Below are 22,660 nucleotides of genomic sequence, written 5' to 3'. Positions count from 1 at the left end.
TTTCACGATCCACCTGTGGTACTGGCCTGGATTTTCCACAACCGCTGCCATAATTGTTTGTCAAAGCACTTCTTGCTTGGAAGCCATCTCGATAACCACTTGACAGATTGTGACGAGATTTTTCACATGTAAACACTACACTCTAATTTATTTTTACTAAAAATATCATCAAAAGTTATTGTACACAAAAGAAAGTTTTGCATTTTTTTTCGATTATAATCTTTAGTTGAGTTGCAAATTTTAGTTTCACAACCTCGTGTTGTGTTTATATTTTTTCTCAATATGTATACAAACATAAAGGGTGTCCCACATCAAATTGAATCACGGAAAAAACGCTGTAGAAAATTACTTAGTTGACCGATCGTTTTCAAACTTTCTGACAATAAAATAAAATCCATCAGTAGGATTTTGGCATATTTATATCATTCACCTTCAATACCATAACTGTACGCTGGCAACTTACGCCTAACTCCAATCATTAGGTTCGGCACGGAAATCCAGTTTTTCTTCATTTCTCAGATTTGACCTCCTTGGGATGCTTCCGTAGTGCCTACTTCATAATAGCCCAGTATTTTTCGATGGGCCATAGTTACGGTGCGTTTGGGGGGGGGGGGGGAGGGTTAATGTCTTTGGGTACGAAAGTGACCCCGTTGGCTTCGTACCACTCCTGGATAAAATTTGAATAGTGGCACGAAGCAAGATCCGACCAGAAGATCGTAGGGCTCTCGTGGTGCTTCAACATCAAACTTGTGCTGGGCGGTGAAGAACAGTAGCCCCGGAAGCTGCCGGAAGTCCGCCTTGACGAAAGTCTCATCATCCATGATGAGACAATGAGGCTTCGTCAGCATCTGGGTGCACAGTCTCCGGACCCGTGACTTAATCACGGTATTTTACCGTTCGTCACGATTTGGAGCCTTCTGCAGTTTGTATGTACGTATGCAGTCCCTCCCGGTCCTTGGGTCTCTGAATGAAAAAGTTGGACAGATTCAACTTTTTGGCCACATCCCTGACCGAAGCATTAGGATTCCGCTTAAACGCTTTCACGACACACTTGTGATCCTGATCACTAATAGAACATCCATTCTGACCGTATTTCTCCTTCCGTTCGATGCACAGAGTTTCGTAGTAACGTTTAATCACATGATTCCAAGTTGTTTTCCGATGTCCCGATGTGAGAGTTGAGGATTTTCCAGGTGCTTGCGTAAAATCAATTCGCAACGTTGCTTTTCGGGTGACGCCATTTTTTCCAACTTTCGAAAAACTGACAGCGATAAAAATACAATGTAAACACTACACTCTAAACTACTTCTACCCAAATTTTCAAGAGAAAATACCCAATGGGTTTTTCTACAGCGTTTTTTCCGCGATACAATTTGATGTGGGACACTCTTTATCTGACGAAAAAGGTCAGCTAATTTTGTATTTTAGGGTAAGCTCATTAACCATATTCAATGATACTTCTAAAAAGCCATTATTCTGCTATTTAGCTGGTTGTGGAACTTGAAGAGCGTGTATTCACTTTTTTTCGACTGTCAAATAATCACTTTAAAGCTTTAAAATGTAAAACGATCTAACCAACTTTCACTGTTTCTTCACCCTTCTGTCCTATTTTCGTGCCTATTTGTGAACTCGTTGTCCTTCTCTGCATTACTGCAAGTCACTACGCTAGTCTCTTTTAAACCGTAACACAAATGCGGAAAATGGACAGTTTCTCCGGGTATTTTCTTAACGATCCCAGGTAACAATTATGGTTTTATGAAGGTGCTGTAGACCATGATTTAGACTTGTAGGGTGCTTTAAAACCTCGATAAAACTTGAAATGTTACTTGGGATCATCACTCCATTGTCGTATCGCATGTGCTCCATTTTGCAGCTCTTCTTTCACTTTTACTTTGTCGACCATATATTCTGTTGATATTCTGTAATAACGGTCATATATATAGAAACTCATTCTCATATTTGACATGGCCGAAGTCTACGCTTCATTAAAATTTTTGAAATTATACATGGATCAAAGTCTACGAGATGAAAAAAGGCCAATCCAAAAATGAGTATACCAGGACGATCATTGAACTTAAAAAAACACAATCCCCGTGTCAAAACGTCGGGTAAATAAAAACTCGTTCAATTTAACAAAGACTGCGTAGCCGTTCAATAAAATATTCAACGATACAGTCGATCCTCCACCAGCTCTAAAAAAAAAAACTAGAAAACCAGGAAAAAGCTGGGAATTCGAAGTCACCGGGAAAAAAAAACTCGTGAATTTCGATAACAAATCGGGAAAATATACTTCGTCCTCTTTTCGAAAAACAAATTAAATTTTGGACATTGAAAGAGGTTTAATACCCTTGTTCTGGAATAGATTTTCAGGATAAAGTAACGTAGAAGTCATAATAAAATAATTTCACCAATTTCGAAATGATTTATGAACTAATTATAGACATAACACCAAAGTATTTCGGAATAAATTTCCAAGGGAATTACGTAAAGAACTTTACGTGAATTTCAACTCAATTTTGAGGGTCCAGAATAAAATATGTGGTTAGTTACTTGACGGTTGCGGGCTATTCATATTACCGGTTGCCCAAAACAGATACACCAGATTCCGTTACAGACCCCTGTGGAAAAAATGTCTAGGGCCGACCTCCATATTTAATTCCGAAATAAAATGATTTATGATTAATCCCGAAAAATTATGCAAGATGTAGATGATCTTCGGTATATTTTTTGGAATCTCTCCAATGACCCAAAAAATTATGGGCAAAAGAAGAATTTGTTTTGGTAATAGGTACTACAAAAGAGAAAACCCTTCTTCTCGACGACCGCCATAGCAGTAATTAAAATTTTGAATTCCGAAAAAAACCTAGTTAGTCGTTGTCCGCGCGCGACCGTGCTCGTCTACAGAATTGAATGGGGATAGAGTTAGGCATTGTGACAAAAATATAGAAGGGATCGTGTCTGATATGTAACTCACGACCTTTTGGTCACTACGTAGAAACGGCTAGCCAAGTGGTCTTATTGTTAAGTTGATCCAGTTATGTGAAATAATGAATTTTTGCAACATATATAAAACTTTTACTGGTTTTTTTTTTTTTTTTTTTTTTTTTTTATTATAGTCACTTTAACACTCTTGGGTCATTCGTGACTTGTCCGGGGTGTGATTTGAACTCGTGACTTTGGCGTGAGAGGTAAGGATGTTAACCACTACGTCGGGGTCGCCCCCACTTTTACTGGTATAAAAATATGAACACATAGGAACTTATAAGTTGGCTATAATTATCATTATTCAGCACATTGTGAAGTAATCTAATGTAATGAAACCATGGAGCTAGAAAGCATTTATTAGACAGCTAATATGCAAATTTTTCAGTCAAACGAAAAAAGCCGAATAAAAGAGTAAATTTTGTTGCAATGAATTGATATTCAGTTAATTATTAGACAAATATCCAGTTTACAAGTTGACACCCCATTTTGATCAGTAATACATACTGTTATTCAGCATTTATTCGACGGATGTGATTTTTTTTGCGGCGCTGGATTGCTTGTTGGGATGAGAGTGCAGTTTCGGACCCCTTTGGATACGGTTGTGTTTTAAGTTTGCTCTTTGTTTTGTGCGTGTGTTTGCTTTCATACATTTCGGCTGCATTTGTCTGATTAGCGCTGACACTCTGCCTCCCAGACGGTTATACGTGTGTGATTAGCGGTTTTCTCGCTTTCCGGGAAGTTTTAGAATCGAGAAAGAAAACGTGATTCATCATGTTTGCATGCATCAGAAGAGATGTAGCTATCTGCGTTGTTTGATTTTTTTTTTTCTCCCGAACCAGAAATTTGTGGCATTGCGAGCGATAATTTTTAATTTCAGTTTATTTACGCGCTGTAAGGTGCGATAAACGGTATTCCGCTGATTTGATCTATGACGTTTTTTTTTTTGATTCCATCGAAAGTTAAGTATTTTCTCCTGCGGGAACGGAAAAGTCGGAGAATATTCTTGTTGTGCGGCAGATGATGTTCTGTGTATGATATGAAGTAAAAGTGGTACGTCAGAAATAATCCTTGAGATGATTCGTCACCTGTTCAAAGGAGTATTTAGCTGCCACGATCGTTCCAATACCACTAGCTTGCAACCAACTGGAAAAATTACTGAAAACTTTGAATTTATATGGTGAGACCTTTCCATTGTTAACATTTTATGTACCATTTAATAGATGACATATTATAATCTGTTAACATTATTGCTTCCATTTGAATAATGATCTATTGTTGAATTTTGTAATTGATTATGATTCAAGTTGAAAAGACATAGAGGTTTTGTGCCTATGGGAGAAGAGGTAGTAACATTATTTCCACTCCCGCGGGTTTTCCCCTCAATCAATAAAAAAACACAACATAATTCCTTCTTTTTATTTAGCTACGGGTGTGACAGCGATGGTAAGTTCGCCATGTTATATCTTCATTTTATTTCAGCAACGTTTTCTTCCAGCAACACTGACTGGGTGTATCCTATGGCTTACCTTCCCTACGGACATAATTCCTAAATTCCCGAGACATTTATTAGGGGTCGTGCATCTCTCTTAAGTAAATATTGGACTAACATACCTTTCCTATCCCTACCAGTTGTAAAGACAATCCTTAACTGCTGGAGCGGGATATGTCTTTATCTGGGAGATAGTAATTATTTCCTTCCTACTATCTGTCCAGTAATAGATATCCGTCTTGCTCTTGATAGTTTTGAATTCGTACCACCTACGATGTTGTGCAACTTGCTCGATGCTAATGCTAATGCTGCATTGCTTGTTGGGATGATGATGTTATTTTTTTAAAGATCATTATTAAAATTCGGTGGAATGACCGTCACGGCTCCGTTTGCGATGAATTAATTTCTTTCTGAGCAAATTTCCACACACTCTACCATAACAAATCATTTTGCTTGAAATACTTTAGAGTATTTGCCAGTTGATTCCCGGACCAGTTATACCTTTCCCTGTCCTATTCTAATGTTTTTAGCCATCTGTATGTAATATTATTGATCCAAGATGGATTCTTGGTCCCACAATATCCCAATCGTTGACAAACACACTACAATATTCACGTCTTTTTTTTTGTATATTAATTGACTGAACTGAATCACTTTTAAAATACTCAGATGGATTCTTAGACCTTCTCCAAGAAGCTCTTTGGTTCGTATGAGTCTAGGAGCATTTTTCATTTGATTCAATTGAATGAATTGATGTAAAAGCAGAATATTAAGTAGAGGTTCTTAGAAGTCTAAGTCTAGAGAGAGTACTACACATTACGCTGGTTGTGTAGGAAAAGGTGAGCATTTGTAATTTACCAAACCTCTATTAAGTTTATTTTTTTGCTTTATTATAGAAACTTTCAGCCTTTAGCTGGTTCGTCTTTTCCTCTATTAAGTTGTATTTTGATGTTTTATATCTCTGACCAACAACTTAGTGGAATATTTTAGTTATTGTTGGTTTAACTATGGCCGAATGAATCAATTGCAACATTTTCGATGTGAGTACATATTATACTAATCAAATGAGCAAAGATTGCTCTATTTACTCCTTGCTCTAGGTGTGCATTCCAATAGAGCTTACTATCCGAAAATACTCCAAAATATTTAACTTCCATCCATAAAAAATATGATACTTTTCATCTTTATAAAAAGGCACAATTGATGCTTTTAAAGGTTTATTCTAAGACTATGAATCGTTTGGATATATACAGCTAAGTGTTTCGATGCCAAATCCTGTGAGATGCCGATGCCGTCATTTACCCTATTATAGAAATTAAAATTTGCAAGTGTGTGACAACACTAATTGTTTGATTTGGCAGCACTGCCTCTGGTGTAGATTTAAACTACCAATCAATTGATCTTGTCATTTACAAAACCTTTTGCAAAAACACCCAAATAAAAAAAATGTGCCATAAAACGTGCCTAATTTCGTGTTGGGTACTGTGCTGCAAAGTCTCGACAATGCACGGTGATATTGACAATTCTGCTTTGGTCACTCATTTGAGCTAACAGTCACAGTCAAGGCAAACCATGTCAATTGTCAATGACAATACTGTTAGTGACAAACATGGTAGAGTTTTTAATTAACTAAATTTGAAATTAAATTAAATCACTTGAGCAGCCCAATTACATGGATCCGTTTATGTGAACAAGCATCTACGTCCTGAACTGCTTAGATAACAATAATGTGACACAGAAAATTTGAAATTACACTTTTTGTTACTAGGCGAATCTTTGTCATTGACGAAAAAATGAATGAGATTTTGACGAAGATTTTTTTGGAGGATCAAGGCTGTCAGTGACTATGTGACGAATAATTTTGTCAATATCGCGTGAAAGTCTGTCAATGACAATGACAAACCGCAGCACTGGTTGGGTGTATCAAACAAACTATTCATGGAATAATGCTACCAATCGGGTTATATGTGGTATTTGTTTGATAGAGACCCAGAGAGAAATTCATTATCAAAAGAGCAAATGAAAAAGTTCCCGAATATGGCTTTTCAAATCAGTGCGCAGCTGAAAAATCGACTGCGTTGGACTGAGTTTTTCGTAAGAATGTCGGATGACAATCCAGTTTAAATTATTCTCGAAAATTATCCAGCTGGAACTAGACAAAGAGGCACGCAACGGCTGAGGTGGATCGTCCAGGCGATCTGAGCGAGCCTAATAGCAGCATGTAGCTATGGACTTGAATGCAGACAACTTCACAAATGATCACAAATCTGAAGACAATTTTTGAGAAATTTATTACTGAAAATCTTTAAATGCTCCTTCCTGGTGTGTAAGAGATGAAGAAGCTATACATTTTTGTGCAAATATTATCACTTGAATAATAACAAAATCCTCATACAAATAGTGATTTTCCGCAATGATTGTAATCAAACTGAACAGTTATCTTTACAATCTAATTATTTTCTGCTGGTGTAGTCCCAATATAAGTAGTTCAATACTCCTGATGTTTGATTCTTTTCCATACCTCCTGATGTCCTGTGTTCTTCTAATTGTTCTCTAGAATAAATTCATATATCCACGATTGACTTTGTTTTGCTCAATGGATGCAAGTTAAGAACGTAAGAAATAATTTTTCATCTTAAAGGAATATTTTCCGTGTAACTTTTCGTGAAAATCCTGTAATTTTTTTCTATTGTGTTACTAAATGAGCTTTCATATAATTGTTGAAACATTTAGTTTTGTTCTATACATATATGTTTTGACATTTGACATGTGACATGTGACATTTCACCTAACCTTGCTGTTTAAAAAATAAATAAAATTAAATACTTTCCCTAGCTAACCCCGGCAATTCCCATCGCATTCAAAATAACATGCAGGCATTTCGGACAATTTCTTACTGATTAAACACCTCCCCGGCTAGAATCACAGCGAATGTATTTCTCCATTCAATCAACTACATTTCGGTTTTCAATCTATTCAATAAAACAACGCAAAAATCTGGTCGTTATCCACGGGTCACGATTCATCGGTTAATAAATAAAATTTAAATTTATTTTTAAACACTAGTTCTTATCCTTACAAAACTATATCGGAACACAGATGTATGCATTCGTAAATAGGTATGAAAAGTTTGAGCAACAAATTCATCTACAAGATAAAGGTACATAACTTAAGGCTGACGACGTTCAACCCCAGAAAAGGGAAAGAAATAGAAACGCTTGAAACGTTTCACACTGGCTTAGAGCTCAGAGTATCAGTACGTAGGCATATTGCTGTTGGGAACTGTGTAAAGCTCGGAAATTTCTTCCTTTGTTCATCCCAAAGAAGAAACAGAGAAAAAAAGTGAGCAAAGCAAGTTCCTCGGCTTAGTGATCGTTGAAATCACCTCATTCGCCACCAGTGAGTCACGAGTGAGAAGAGGAAGAGAGTATTCCGTAAGCTTTCAAGCTTTTCAAGTCTCGAAACTTCGTTCACCACAACAGCGCTGAATTGTGGTGAGTTTCAATAAGTTATTATGCTAATCTAGAGAGAGAAGGGAAATGGAAGGGGGTGGCACCGGTTCAGATCGGTATCCTCATGGGTCGCGGTTGACTGTTGTGCAGTAGCGGTTTCCAACTGTTCATCGAAGATCCACTGTCGCCACCATTTCTGCTATTCAAACCGATGCGATCGATTTGTTCCGGAAGTTCCGGAGCTTCCTCGTCTTCGAAAAAGTCGATGATGGGATGGTAGTTGTAGTTGATTCGTTGATGACCGTTGGTGGTAGCCGCGGTCGATGTGGTTGATGGTGGCGATGTAACCGGGATGATTGGAGTTGATTTCACCGAGTGTGGTTTGGGTCGGGTTTGGTAATGTGGGGTTTTCTCCTTTTTGTGCGTTGGGGTCTGTGGGGTAGTGGTGTATCGTTTGCGGAGTTTCTCTGTGGCTTGGGTTGGTGGAAGTCGGTCCTGTTTGTTTGGAGGCATTACTTGAACTTGATTGATTCGGATGTCAGTTTCGGCGATGTTCTGATCGACATTGATTTGCTTGCGAATGGGGAGTCGATTGCGAGTGGGTTGGACCTGCACCGTCCGCTTGAGGGTGTTGTCATTGGTGAAATGCGGTCCTCGCTTGAACGGAGTATGGTAGCTTACTTCGTTCGGCGGTGGGCTCAGGTAGGTGTCAAGGACCGGTGGTGGAATGAAATGGGCCAGGTTCTGTTTCTTCGGTGGAACCAACTTTGGGCGCTCGAAACGGTTTTTGGTGAACTGTTGGTGAGTTGGTGGACTCGGTGGGATCAACATTCCGTTGTCATACTTTGGTGGTTTCATCCGTTGGAATCCGTTGGCGAAGTGGTATGCAATGTTGTCTTCGACATTTTCCGGTTCATCGTTGTCAAACTTGAGGGTACTGTACTGGGAGGCTTTCACCTGAGGATTGCTGGCAGCGGCGCTGGGATCTTCGTAGGAATCACTCTTGGAATCGTACTCGTTGCCGCCGTTGAATGGCGGGAAGACCTCCCGGTAGCCATCGATGTGACAAGAACAACATGTTGGTACCTTGAAAATGTCCACGTGCAGGCCTCTAGCCGAATCCCAGCTGAGAAGTCGGTGGTAGTTGTAGATTTGAACACACCGAGAGCGGAAGTTGTCCGTTAGGTAGGTGCAGCTGTCCTGGGGAGTTCTGGAAGAAGAATGGTTATTGATTAATGTAGATTTCAGTTACTACTATGAGATAAATGAAGTATAGTATACACTGGAGGAAATATAGCTTTCTTAGAATAACTTTAAAACAAACATAGATGTTATTTCTGAAACCCTCACCATTCCCAACTAAAAATGATATGTACATCGGGGGCAGTTTTTCCTACAAAATATGGGTCTATTTAAACGTTTTTTTTCCTATGTGTTACTTTTTTCTTATTCATTTAATATGGAAAATATTGAGAAAAATAAATCTGAGGCATTCGCTCCCACCCCCTGAAAAAAGTTATAATATCATATTTTTCGTCGCCAGTTAGACAATAGGAACAGAAACAATATTTAAAGCCCTTGTTTCATATTACCAAATTGCTGTTATAAGAGCAACAATGTGGAAAATTTTATTGTAAATTTAATGATACATTCTTGTAAACGAATCAGTTTACTTTGTTGTTTAATTTGGTACTACCGTTATGAAAAATGGCTGGAATATGTCCAACGAAATCACAAAATAGCTCAAAATTCTATCACTTGGAAAGCAAATCCTATCTTCTGATGCTAACCGGCGATAAAAACACTAGTAAACGGAACCATATATGAGATTATGGATTATGAGTTGTGTTACACATCATGATCAGCAACAAAAACGATAATCCACTGATATGTTAACAATCACTGAGTAATGTATCTCGAAATCTAGGAACTTACTGGCTTCGGCAAAGTTGTTCTGGAGGTCAAATACCATACACAGATAAAAAATCTGAATTTTAATTGTGATGTAAACCTTCATTAACGTAGACTTGTGTTTCATTTCACGCAACCGAGCAACTCGCAAACAATGTTGTTTAGAAAGATGGGCTTTTGTATACAATATTTGCTACATTGCATGAAATGTGTGAGAACTTAACATGATATATAATGTAAACATTTATGATATGTGACGCTCCATTTATGTGCATCATATTGAACAGAAATTTACACTACTTTTTCGAACTGTGTACAATCAGGACATTTTTGGAGTCGGGATGACATGTAGATGTTGAATTCGATGTTCGTTGCCGTTTTTAAATCCAAAATAGTGGCCGTTGGTTTCAGAAAACTGTCAACGTCCTTTTGGAACTGGGATGACGAGTATAGGCTGAAAATCGATGCCCACCGCCATTTTGGTATCCACACACTTAGAAACACCTAATCTTACATCTTACATAAAGGATGAGACGTGAACAAAGATGTCATGTAAAATTAAGTGCTCCGAGACTGAAAAGTTCGAAAGTTTGATTGAGTTGAATTTCGCGGCTCAATTTTATGTCAAAATTGACGCTCGTATATGTCAGTCTCAAAGCATCTAAATTTACACCATTTTTTCTAAGTGTGTAGGTGAACGCGTCATTGGGTCGGTACTAATGGATATTTTTGGTCGCTATTGAAAAATTTAGTCGATTGCTGAATTTATGTATGGGTCCAAATTAGGGGCATTTAGGCCAACATTACATCCATTTCCCCTATTACAGTACTTACAACTTCGGTGTTTTCTCGCATTGGAATAGCCAAAAGAGCGATTTGCTCTTCCAATGCGCCCTTGCCGTCGCTTGCTTTAACTGATCTAATTGTGACTGTGATCATTGACAGCACGGGACGTGCAAGAGAACCCTGAAGAACGACAAACAATATCACACATTTCTTCGAGGGGTTCGTCGAGCAGTTGCATACACAACTCTTCCCCCTGATCGACGGGGTTCAATGAAATGTTTAAAGAATTTTAGGTTAGCTGGAAAGTTGAAGCAGACGGGCGGGGTGAACAAAATGATGCATCCTTCGACGAAAACTTTTGGGACGTGCATGATGGCTTGTATACACTCAAATTCAAAGGCCTCACAATTTATCACATGTAAATTTCACATAGCTTTCCTGTGATCACATTGCAGCAAATCCCACCACAAAATCACATGAATATTTTGAGGCCGAAATTCATATGAAGAATCATGTAAAATTAACGTGATCGTATAAATTTTATGTGAAATTCAGATGAATTCCATTAATTTTGAATATGGATTAAAATCATTTGCGTTTCCAATAGAAGCTACATGAAAACTATTTTCGGTATACGACCCTACGGTGCAAGTCATTTTGCGTGTAAAACGGCCTGTATACGTTAGCTTCACGTTATCCAGTTTCATTGGCGGTGCTTTTCGATGCCCCCTTTGCTATTCTGTTGCTCATGTAACCATTCTCTACTGCATCGTGACGTTCTGCTTGAGGTTAACTTCGATTCGATGACTTTGAACTATCGAAGTTCTTTATACACACTTAGAAAAATTAATGTAAATTTAGGTGCTCTGAGACTGACATAGCGTCAAATTTGACATAAAATTGAGTCATAATAGACGTGAAATTCAGCTCAATCAAACGTACTTTCGAAATTTTCAGTCTCGGAGCACTTAATTTTACACGATATGTTTGTTTTCGTCTCATCCTTTATGTCAAAGATGGATTCCGTCACGTGTAAGATTAGGTATTTCTATGTTTGTAGTGTTGAAAACATATCAAATGTATTCGGTGCCCAGATATCGTATGAATCCGGGAAGTAATACCAATGAATCATCACATGCTTATCCCTGTGGAATGTAGGCCTTGCATAATCTTCCTGCAGAGGATCCACCGCCGGATAGATGATATGCGTCGTCTCCTCCTCGTCCAGCGTCATCTCACCCGATATTACGATATTCGATTAGCGGTAGCATTATCCACTTCGGGCCTAACGTAAACGATCGGTAGCCACATGCATTCAGCTTCGATTAGAGCCGTCTCCATGTCAAGCCAACTGGTATATACAAGGTGTGGAATTTATGGGCTTTATGTCTTGGTGTAGTCCGTTTTTCACTCGGCTTCCATTCGGCTTCACACGATTCGCTTATTTCGAACGCTAAAACACACTCGTAGTGACGTCACAACATTTGTTTCAATCAGCGTTTTGCAAGGGAAATTTAATATGAATTATAGAATTTCTGTTTGAAACCAAAATTTATGATTGTTCTTCCAATGAATGTTAAGATTGGGGGCGACACGGGCGTAGTGGTTTCCATCCATACCTCTCACGCCAAAGTCTCGAGTTCAAATATCACCCCCGGACAAGTCACGAATGACCCAAGAGCGTTAAAGTGACTATAATAAAATAAAAAAAAGGTTAAGATAATTTATCGACTATTATATTATCAAACTGAATACCACGAAAAAACCGCATGCCGGTGAGTTTGTCCCCGTTTTCAAGATTATAAAAATCCAAAACGCCAGCTGATATTTCCCGGAGAATTAACAAAAGAATACAGTCGAGCACAATCATCATGCAAACATAGCAAGGATTTGATGTACTTCATATTTCGCAAATTTGCTTTCGAGCGTTATGACGTCGTGACCAGCCTCTCCCGCAATATTTTCATTTTTCCCTCTACCAATACATACGGGAGGACTAGATCTCCACACCTTGTATAGACCAGGTTGATGTCAAGCAGCATCTATATATAATGGGGTCCTTACGCATAAGGTTCTTCGGTACATCGTGGCCAAAATATGACACAGCGATCCACCCGTTTGTGTCGGCAGCCCTAAGTATGCACCTTTAGAATTGATAAAACGATCCATACAATATTGAAAAACGTTCCTTAAAAAACATCCAAATGATCCATGAATCGCCGCAGGAAATGTTTTAAAAAATGTGAATGATCCTTTAAAAAATATCAATATGATCCATAATTTATGTAAAATTTAGAAACACAATTGTAAAAATGTACCGCTAAATTTCTAAAGAATGAGCATTGCATGAATTACATAATTACATAAACATATTTCAAATGATCCATAAAACATTCAGCAATGAACCTTAAACTAATGAAAGTGATCCATAGAAAATCAAGCTTGCGCACTTAAAAATATAGGCACGATCTATAAATTAGACATATATTGTTCATGTTTTGGACACTATTCTTTTTTTTTTTTTTTTGATCTATTAGCCTTGGAAAATTGTCCCATTACTGCGTAGTAACTCTGATTTACTGTTCTGCCCGTGATTTTTTTTTTTTTTTTTTTTTTGTGAGAAGAGATGGGCGAGCATCTAGAAAAAATATTCCTTGGGATGCTTCTTAACACTCTGAAAACGATGCTACCGGTAAAATATGTTACGGCAAATTGGTAATGTTTGAAAAATCAATACTAAGAAATACCGAATAAATGTTTAAAGTCTTAAGTTAAGATTTGAAATTCGTTGATAAATAGATGAGCTATGATTTTTCAAACATTAAAAGTTTACCGTTACACAGTTGACCATAAGCATCGTGTTAAGAGTGTTAAGAAGATTATTGTAGAAACTTTTTATGGAAGCTAATTCTAGACGCTTACCCGTCGCTCAAAAACTCAAACTCAAAAAACAATGGAACACCATTTCATGGTTTATGGAACAAAATAAGAAAGATAGAGTCCAAAACATGAACAGTAGGAGAAATGGATGTAATGTCGGGCTAAATGCCCCTAATTTGAGCCCAAACATAAATTCAGCAATCGACTAAATTTTCAATAGCGACCAGAAATATACATAAGTACCGTCCCAATGACGCGTTCATCTAGATAAAATTGATTAATAGCAGATTTTTAGCGGTGGTCCCAATCCATAGGCCAACAATAGAGCCTTTTCCCTTATATGTATAATTTATAGATCATGCCTATATTTTTAAGAGCGCAAACTTTATTTTCTATGGATCACTTTCATTAGTTTAAGGTTCATTACTGAATGTTTTATGGATCATATGCAATATGTGTATGGGTAATTCTTACAATTTCAATGCTCATTCATTAGATATTTAGTGGTACATTTTTACAATTGTGTTGCACTCATGAGTACCGTTCATATTTTCGTACGGGTACATTTGATAAAAATAGAGGAAACGATGTTCAATGCTTGGTGGTGCTATTTCAATTGACGATTGATTTCCCAGGCAATCAAAAATATTAGAACAATGCACTGACAGAATCGTAAAGTAGGGTTTTTGATCTAATTTCCGTCCTACTAAGCACAACCCGCGCTTTGCCTCTCTGTTTTGAACGGGTTTGAACAAAAATTGGAATATTTATGTCAACGATGACTGTTAAATTTATTCCCCTTTCCATACGTACCGTTGGATTTGATAAAGTGTCACTCATTTTTGAGATATTGTTAGAAATCTAATACTGCTTCTTTATTCTAAATTCGTTCTACGAGTTTCAATTCCTTCCTAACGCATTGAAACGCCATTAGATTTTCTTCGTCCTACGGATAAATGTAGAAAAAGGTAATTCGCTAGGAGCGCTTCTTTTGTTTTGAGAAAAATTAGCGCAAATATTCATACAATGCGCTCTAGTAGGATTTATGTTGTAGCTAATAAACTTACGTTTCGGAACATACCTATTATTGATTTGTGCACGCTGAAATCATTGATATTATTGATCTTTTCTGATCGATAGAACGGAAATGGGCGATTACGACGAAGTAGCGCTCTACCCAATACAGTTAATTTTTGCCTGTATAAGCTAGTCTACGGCTAAATTTTTTTGTTGGGCAAGTTCATCATACGTTTGGTACACTTCAGTTCAAAAGCTACCATACAAAGTCCGTCAGAACTCATGGTATGAATGTTTACACCCATTTTACTGTTCCTTCGATCTTTTTTTCATTGATTTTTTTATGAATGGACTATTTTCGCATCGACGTTTTATTCCTTCGACCCTCTGTTATTTCCGACCTTTTTTCTTCATCCTTTTGTCTTTATTACTAAGATATTTTTAATTTTCACTTAAATAGCCTCCACATTTACAGGAAAAAAAAATATGTTTATGCATAATAAACGACTTATTTGCTAGAAAAATATGCTTTAAAATCATAAAAAAAGCTTTGCTTTGTCTGGGTTATATAGAAAAAAGAGTCTAGACATTTTAGACATTTATTTCTTAAATAAAAATTGTAAATGTATTACTATGGATCATTTTAACAAGGTTCATGGTGTTTAACTTTAAAATACAAGAATAAACAATTAATGTAGTTGAATTAAATGGAAACAACGAATCCTTCTCTCAATCTTCATATTTAAATTTCAGTATGGACGTCAACATTCGTAAGGTTTTAACAATTTTAAATGTTAATCAAATTCTGCTTCACTGGATATCAGATACGTGGAATTTAAAAAGAGAGCGGTTCATGTCACACATCAGAGAATGTTTTAATTTTTATGACGTAAAACCTCAATATACCATACATTGACCTTTCATACAAATACAAGCCAATGCTAGTTACGACATCCAAGCGCAGTGATTGGAACTGATCACCAGAGTTCAAAATCCCTAAAACCCCTAATTGGTGCAAATCAATGTCAGCCTGAAAAACAATGGTTCCGCTTTCCTAGCAAACTATCCTCATTTTCATATGTAGGAGCTAATTAGATGTAATAGCAAAACATGTGCTCTAAGCACAACCAACTCACGTGCACTTTTCCAATCGAAGCGTTTGCGTGTGTTCTCCGGTGTTGACGATGTACTTCCATTCGCCAGTGGCCGATCGAGCCTTCTGAGGCCGTGCGTAGCGGATAATGCTCGGGCACATACCACCACCGGACTTGGATGGGTCGTCCGAACGTTTCCTGAAAACAACATATATTTGTTACATTGGCAACATAAAGAAAACAAACCATGATTAGCCTACGTCAGTTTGGTGTTGATTCCCCTTTCGATATCCTCCAGTTCATAGGCATTCTTGTCGAATTCATTGCTCTTGTCGGTGTACTCTGCTAGGAGGGCCCCCATGGCTCGCTTGTGACGCTGAATGCTGTTCATAATTTGAGGCCTGTTTGAATACAAGTAGAAACTTAATTACTATTTACTCTTCACAAATTCCAAAACACGTCTGACGTAAAGGGAAAGTTCTCGGCCATCGAAACAATCCTGTAAACCTCCCGGATGAGTCACGCAATCGCACTAGTCAGCGGATAATTACCCAGTGGAAAATCGGACAATTAAAGTTACAACACACAGGCAGCTGCCCTCCGCGTCATTACACATCTCCGGACTATCATGTGAATCTCTAACCAGTGAGATTGATTCGCCATTAGTGTTACAGTAGTGTTCGATTGTACCTACCTACACATGATTGAGACGTGTGAGATCAATCAATGATTTCAACGCGTTCGTGCCCATCATTTCCAAAACGGAAATCCTCCACGCATCTCCTCCTTCATCTGCCCGGCAGTCGGCACAATGGCCCATTGAAGATGATGTGTGTGGAATGAACAAAGTTGCACCGTATAGTTGCACGCTCATATCTTAATCTTACATCGGTTAGGTAATGATTGCGATTTGCAGCACTTACGCGGGGACTTTTATCGGATCATGGTGCTTTTTTTTACGGTTGTTTGATTAGTGTGGGCTATGCATTAGCTTGCTGCTTATTTTTTGTAAGTGTCCGATGCAGGAAATGGCGAATCGGATTTTGAAATGATCAATCATTTTCAGGTTGCATGAAAAGATGCTTCGAAATTCGATTGCAATGCAAAGTGAATCGGATTGAAGAGCAAGCAAGATGGCTATGGATTTGACAATGAAGACCTACACAGCAAACAATTAATTTTGATATCACATCAAGGTGGATGCACTTCAATCGTGTTAAAAATATGGTGTAATATTATTTGCCAAATAGAATCAAATTATCATTAATACAGTGCGTTAACTGAGATAACGCTGCTTTTACTGCATTTGTTTATTTTTGTGGCCATAAAAATTACATGAGATTTTCGACATAATTGAAGTGCATCCTCTTGGATGTTATATTAAAATTTATTTTTTGCTGTATAGATATTAGAATTACACTTTTTATTGAACAGGAGAAGCAAGTGTATCGTCTTCAAAATATACTAGAAATAAGGGTTAAGGTACCAGGTCCAGATATTTGACGGCTTTTTCCCGCCAATGGGTATGGATTCAATCTCAGTCGAGTTCGTTAGGATATTCTAAAGCGAAAAATCTCTGGTCACGTCTTCTTTCGGAAGGGAAGTTAACCCGTTCGTCCGGGCCTATGTGTTGGTGGGTTTGAAATCTAGGGATCAGGTGTAAATTCATCTCTCTCGAGTCGGTGATAGGCACTCGTAAGTGGATCAAAGACCGGCAACAAATAAAAAAAGAAAAAAAAATCGTCCAGGCATCGACTAATTCTAAGAAATTGAAAAACTATAGATTCTTATCGATAGAAATATTTATATCGATAGAGCATCATTAGTGCCATTTCCACTATATGACTAAAAATTCAAACGGCAGACAACTGTTCAAGATCACTTCATTGCACGCGCATAATAATCTTCACAAGAAATCTCTCGAATAGGAAACTGTATTACCACAGACAAACAGACAAACCGCATTGAATATTTTTCACTGTAAAACATCGTCGCGAAAACACTACCGACATCTCTTGAGTACACTGTGACGTGGAGTACGCTGGCGGTAGTGTGTCAAACATAAGACTATGTGCGCCACAGGCGGAAAAATCTAAATTGACCATTAAATGCGCGATCGACGAACAACATGTGAGTGATATGTCTATTTGTCTGTGGTATTACTGTGCTGAGTGAATTACACCCATCAACTAATTTTCGTGATCCACATCCGGGAACAGATGTTCCGAGCCGGAAACAACCCATCAACCATGCGCGTTTATGGTAATCGCGAGTGAGAAAAACTGTGAAAAACACCACCTCCTTTCTTCTCGCGCACACGTTCCAAATCTAACGTTACCCCTCGAAACACAAACAATTGCCGTCGGTAGGTAATACATACGTCAAATATTGAATTCCACAGCGAGTTAGCTGAGAGCACTCTCAATGCCTCGATCACCCAGTAGTTAATAATAGACGCTAACATATGCAAGAAAATCTCCAATTATTTAACACTTGTACGTCTCAATTACGGCAACATAATAGCCGCTGCATGTCTCAGTCAGGAAAGGTGTTGCTTTGCGTTGCGGTGGGTTTCGGTTACGGTTACGGTGATGCGGTGACTTCCTCCCAAGTTCACTTTTCCTTTCATTTCGTTGATCGTGAATCGTAACGGTGCGTGCACTCGGTCTCCGATACAAATGGTGAAAGTAAGCACGCGCATTTTATTATTTTTTCTGTTCAATATGTATGGATTCTCAAGCAACTGTTGCGGCTTTATCGATTGATTCACCATTAAAGTAGATGTTTTTAGAAATTAAGTTGTCGAAACGCGAAACTGGCGTTAAAAAGTGTGAAAGTGAGTAGGTTAGCGTCGAAGTCAATTGATTTGCCAATTTCCATTTTCGCTCAAGACGGGAAACAGACGAAAGCGATGGTTGATGATTACGATTGTAATGGCAGGCCTTAGAAAGTTCTGTGGGAATATAATAAATTTTAGTAATTACAGGAATACTTACGACGGATAGTTCTCCACTCGGATGCACACTCCCGTGGAAAAGTGGTCACACCTCTCGGTTGGCAACAGCATGTGAATCATATTCAGTCGATTTCGGTAGCCACCAATCAACATCTCGGCCACTGGACCGGATCCATTCCCATGACCCAAACTGGTCTCAACGGCATCCAGTTCCGTGCCATTCAGCCCAGATAAAGCCAAATCTTCAATCTGTTCCATCGTGAGAGTTGTACTTTCCACTTCCGGCTCTTCGGTAGGCGGAGCGGCAGTCATCTTAACTTTCTGAGCCCCAGTAGAAGATCCCGCTTTTGTCAGGGTGACCGGAATTGGCCCATCCGATGGCATTGCCAGTTGATCTTTCTGATTCTTTGTTGAATTGAAGGCCGTCATGTTGAGCTTCATCTCGTGGTATGACATTCGCTCATCAGTTTTGTCCTTAGTCCTAGTCATCTGCATGTTGTACCGTGGCCTGGACTGAACCAACTTCTCAAACACCGGTGGGCTATGGGACATGGACCGAGCCTCCGGTCCATCATCACCACCTGCGACCGTTTTCGCTTCGTCATCATTCAGATCCACCATCAAGCGATCATCTTTCAAATTGGAATCCGCCGAATCAACCATATTCATTTTGAACCCAGACGGCTCCGATCGAACCGAAAAACTCCTCCTCAACAGTTGATTTGTGGGAACGAGTTCCTCCTCCTCTGTGGGGAACTGCTGATCCAATAAGCTCTCTTGCTTTGCCACCGACCGGATCATATTTGCTATGTCATACACCAGCGGGAGGATCAACTCCTGCCGATCACCGAACATCTGTGTAACCTGTAAAACAATGAGAGATAATCGAACGTTAATAGTTATCTAAACGGTTAGCTAAAGATTGCTATCCAGTGGAAAAAACTGAAATCAAAACTGTAAAAAAGAGGCGTATCGGAATCGCCTCCAGCCAGTCGTGCGCGAAGTCCGTTAGATCCGGGCGTCTCTCGCTCCTCTTTTGATCGATCACCACCCAGTCACTCCAAAATGAAGTGCATCGATCGAAAGCGGCGAATGGTAGACATAATAATAGCATTAGAGTGGCTCAGTTATTAAACACACGAACAGACGAATCACAGAAACTGAAGAAAATAAGCGGCGGAAGACCATATTCATTCCGGGATGATCGAACGAGCGGGGAGTGGAATTTTGTTGGGGAAGGTCGGGACACCCAAGTTAATCGACTTTGTTCAGGTTGGTTTATAACCGGCATGGAGTAGATTCTTCCCCATTCCACACTTTCTTCTTCGTTCGTTTTGCACCGATCTTTACAATAAATTGGAATAGGTAAGTCAAGCTTACGAACGACTCAAGAATGGAGTTTGCTGAAGGTTATTGCTACAATAACCTAGTTCAGGGCCGTGAACGGGTGTGGGGGGCTTTCCGTTCCTGACAGTTTTGTTGATCTTTGCGAGTTCCTTTCTGTTACGGCCGGCTTCAAATTGGTCAAGGTTATTGGGATCTGCTTTCTCAACTAATTGGTTTAGATTAACGAGACAAATTGTAGAGTACTCGAAGGCTAATGAAGCACCTTAACGTTATACACTGCAGTTTCAGTCTGTTGAAAATTGTGCAAAATCACCGTATCGTACGTAAACTATAAGCCCCCAACCCAAATTCTCTGTTTGGCTATACAGTGCGTGGCCGAACAATAGAACCAGCTAAAATCACTAAAACCGTTGTATCTCTTTCGTTTACCAATTAGTTCTTATGACATTTTCAGGGCTTTTGAACAAACTAATGTTCCATAGTTGATCAAACTTTCTCTCAATTTTAAAGATAAACTTCTAAGATTGGGGTGATCACGTAATGATGAACAATCTTCTTCTGCTTCTTCGCATTTCAAGCTTATTGCATATCGCATATTAGCTTATTCCGTGCTCTCAACTTAGTGTTCTATCTAGATGCATTTCCACAGTTATTAATTGAGAGCTTTCGATGCCTGTACCATTTTTGCATTCTTATAATTGTGTGGCAAGTGCAATCTTACTCTATGCCCAGGGAAGTTGAGACATTTTCCAACACGAAAAATTCCTAGACCGGTCCGGGAATCGAACCCAGCCACCTCCAGCATGGTCCTGCTTTGTAGCTGCGCCTTTACCGACTGAGCTAAGGGAGGCCCAACATATTTCACTTAACTAATTGCTTCTCTTCATGATGAATTTAGTTATATTTACACCATAAAATTACCATGCACAACCTGCACATTGATAAACATAATCTCAAAATGGGTAGTTATACATTCACGCAATTATTAATTTTAAATATACCGAAAATTAAACAGTGCAAAAGTCTAAATGACAAAACAGTTGACACTTTAAGGGGCGGCTATGTATTAGCAAGTTTCTACAGTACCGATAAATGGGGTAACATTGACAGTTTTTTAAGTATATTATAAACATGTTTTACAGCAATGAGTGTTTTTCAAATTTTATTTCGTTAAAACAAGTTATGAGGATTCTAAAGTCAATTCGTTAGTACTATGTTTAACGGAATATATCATGTTTATATTATGTTTAATGGAATATATAATCAAAAAACATCATAAGCAATGAGAAGACAACATAGAATTTGTGATGACTGTATCGGATACACATGTCATAAGTGAAACAGGCGAAAAAAAAGAAAATAGATTATATAGTTGAAGATGCTAATTTCAAATAACAGACTAAAGTGGTAATTTTTATACGATAAATGGAGGAGATGAAAGTCTAGAGTTGATAGTTCCGTTAGAGTACGGCAGTGTAAAAATTGCATAAAGATAGTAGATAGCGAGCTAGGACAACTTTTAAGGAAGGTACAAATCGGTTTTTTCCATCTCTCTTTACCAAACTTTCGCTTTGGAGAGGGATGGTGAGGGGCAGTGTTGGAAAAATATCAAAAAATCAAATCTCACCAATGCCTAAGATCACGCTTGATTTTCGTAGACGAAAATCAACAAGCAAACATCTGTTGCTGATTTTGCAAGCTGTGATATCGCAGCTCGGAATATCAATCTAACAAAACTCACCAACTGCAAATCTCACCAAACTGTGGTGAGATTGAGTTTCATGATTTTTGCTTTACACCCGAATGGAACCGAAACTTCCATAACGGCTGGCAGCAGTCCCTTCGTGGCTGCCATCGGTGAAGGTTAAAAAGAGATAGGAGTCTATACTTTCTCTTTCTAAGAAAAAGATGTGGAACGTAATCATGTTTGTGTCGAGTCAGCTCTTAGCTTGATTTTTGCGCGTTTTAAAGTCTCGCAATATCGAAGGAGCTTGTAAAATCAATATCAAGCATGATATTTTTTTCCAATATCACGCGTGATATTGCGAGCCCATGAGAGCAGAAAAATATCAATTGATTGATGATTTTGCCAACACTGGTGAGGGGTGTCATCCACCCCTCCCCCCCCCCCCGCCACCACTGGCAAAAAGAGATGAACGCCGACCTGCTCAAGTACCAACGATGTGTTTGAAACAGTTCTACCGATTTTTACCGCACTTCAGTTGTTATTTGAAGGAAGGCATCCAGTCGTAGGTTTGGAAATTGCAGCTATTGTTTACCCCTACCACGGTACACCCCTCACCATCCCTCTCCAAAGGGGGAGTTTGGTAAAGAGAGATGGAAAAAACCGATTTGTACCTTCCTTAAAAGTTGTCCTAGCTCGCTATCTACTATCTATATGCAATTTTCACACTGCCGTACTCTAACGGAACTATCAACTCTGGACTTTCATCTCCTCCATCTATCGTATAAAAATTACCACTTTAGTCTGTTATTTGAAATTAGCATCTTCAACTATGTATATCGTTGACTTCACGCAGAAGTAATACTAAACATATAGGCAAAGTAAGATAATAGTTTATATTATGTTTGGAAAACATGTAACACATATTACATAAAAACTATATACGATATCAAGGGAAATACCCTAAACTACAATATGGAACCAATGTTTCCAATTCGGAAATAGGGGGTAAGTAAGGTTGCTACATATACAGATTATTCTGTATTTTACAGATTTTCT

General features: G+C 38.5%; 1 protein-coding gene across 2 annotated transcripts in view; it reads right to left on the bottom strand.

Moving 5' to 3' along the window:
- Positions 1 to 7,867: 7,867 nt before the first annotated feature.
- Positions 7,868 to 22,660, bottom strand: part of NT1 (Neurotrophin 1) — a 51,806-nt gene continuing 37,013 nt past the window's right edge. For both annotated transcript variants that reach the window (XM_065226513.1, XM_065226512.1), the window contains exons 3-6: positions 18,611 to 19,434; positions 15,875 to 16,015; positions 15,657 to 15,812; positions 7,868 to 9,136 (exon numbers count right to left, since the gene is read on the bottom strand). In XM_065226513.1, coding sequence (XP_065082585.1) covers positions 8,035 to 9,136; positions 15,657 to 15,812; positions 15,875 to 16,015; positions 18,611 to 19,434 — 2,223 coding nt within the window. In that variant the 3' untranslated portion in view covers positions 7,868 to 8,034. The remainder of the gene's footprint in view (positions 9,137 to 15,656; positions 15,813 to 15,874; positions 16,016 to 18,610; positions 19,435 to 22,660) is intronic.

The sequence above is a fragment of the Ochlerotatus camptorhynchus genome, unplaced genomic scaffold, assembly GCF_037179485.1.
Source record: "Ochlerotatus camptorhynchus isolate MF236.1 unplaced genomic scaffold, CSIRO-AGI_Acam_v1.1 ptg000253l, whole genome shotgun sequence".
In the NCBI taxonomy this organism is placed as follows: Eukaryota; Metazoa; Arthropoda; class Insecta; order Diptera; family Culicidae; genus Ochlerotatus; species Ochlerotatus camptorhynchus.
This window is presented reverse-complemented; position numbering and strand designations above follow the sequence as displayed.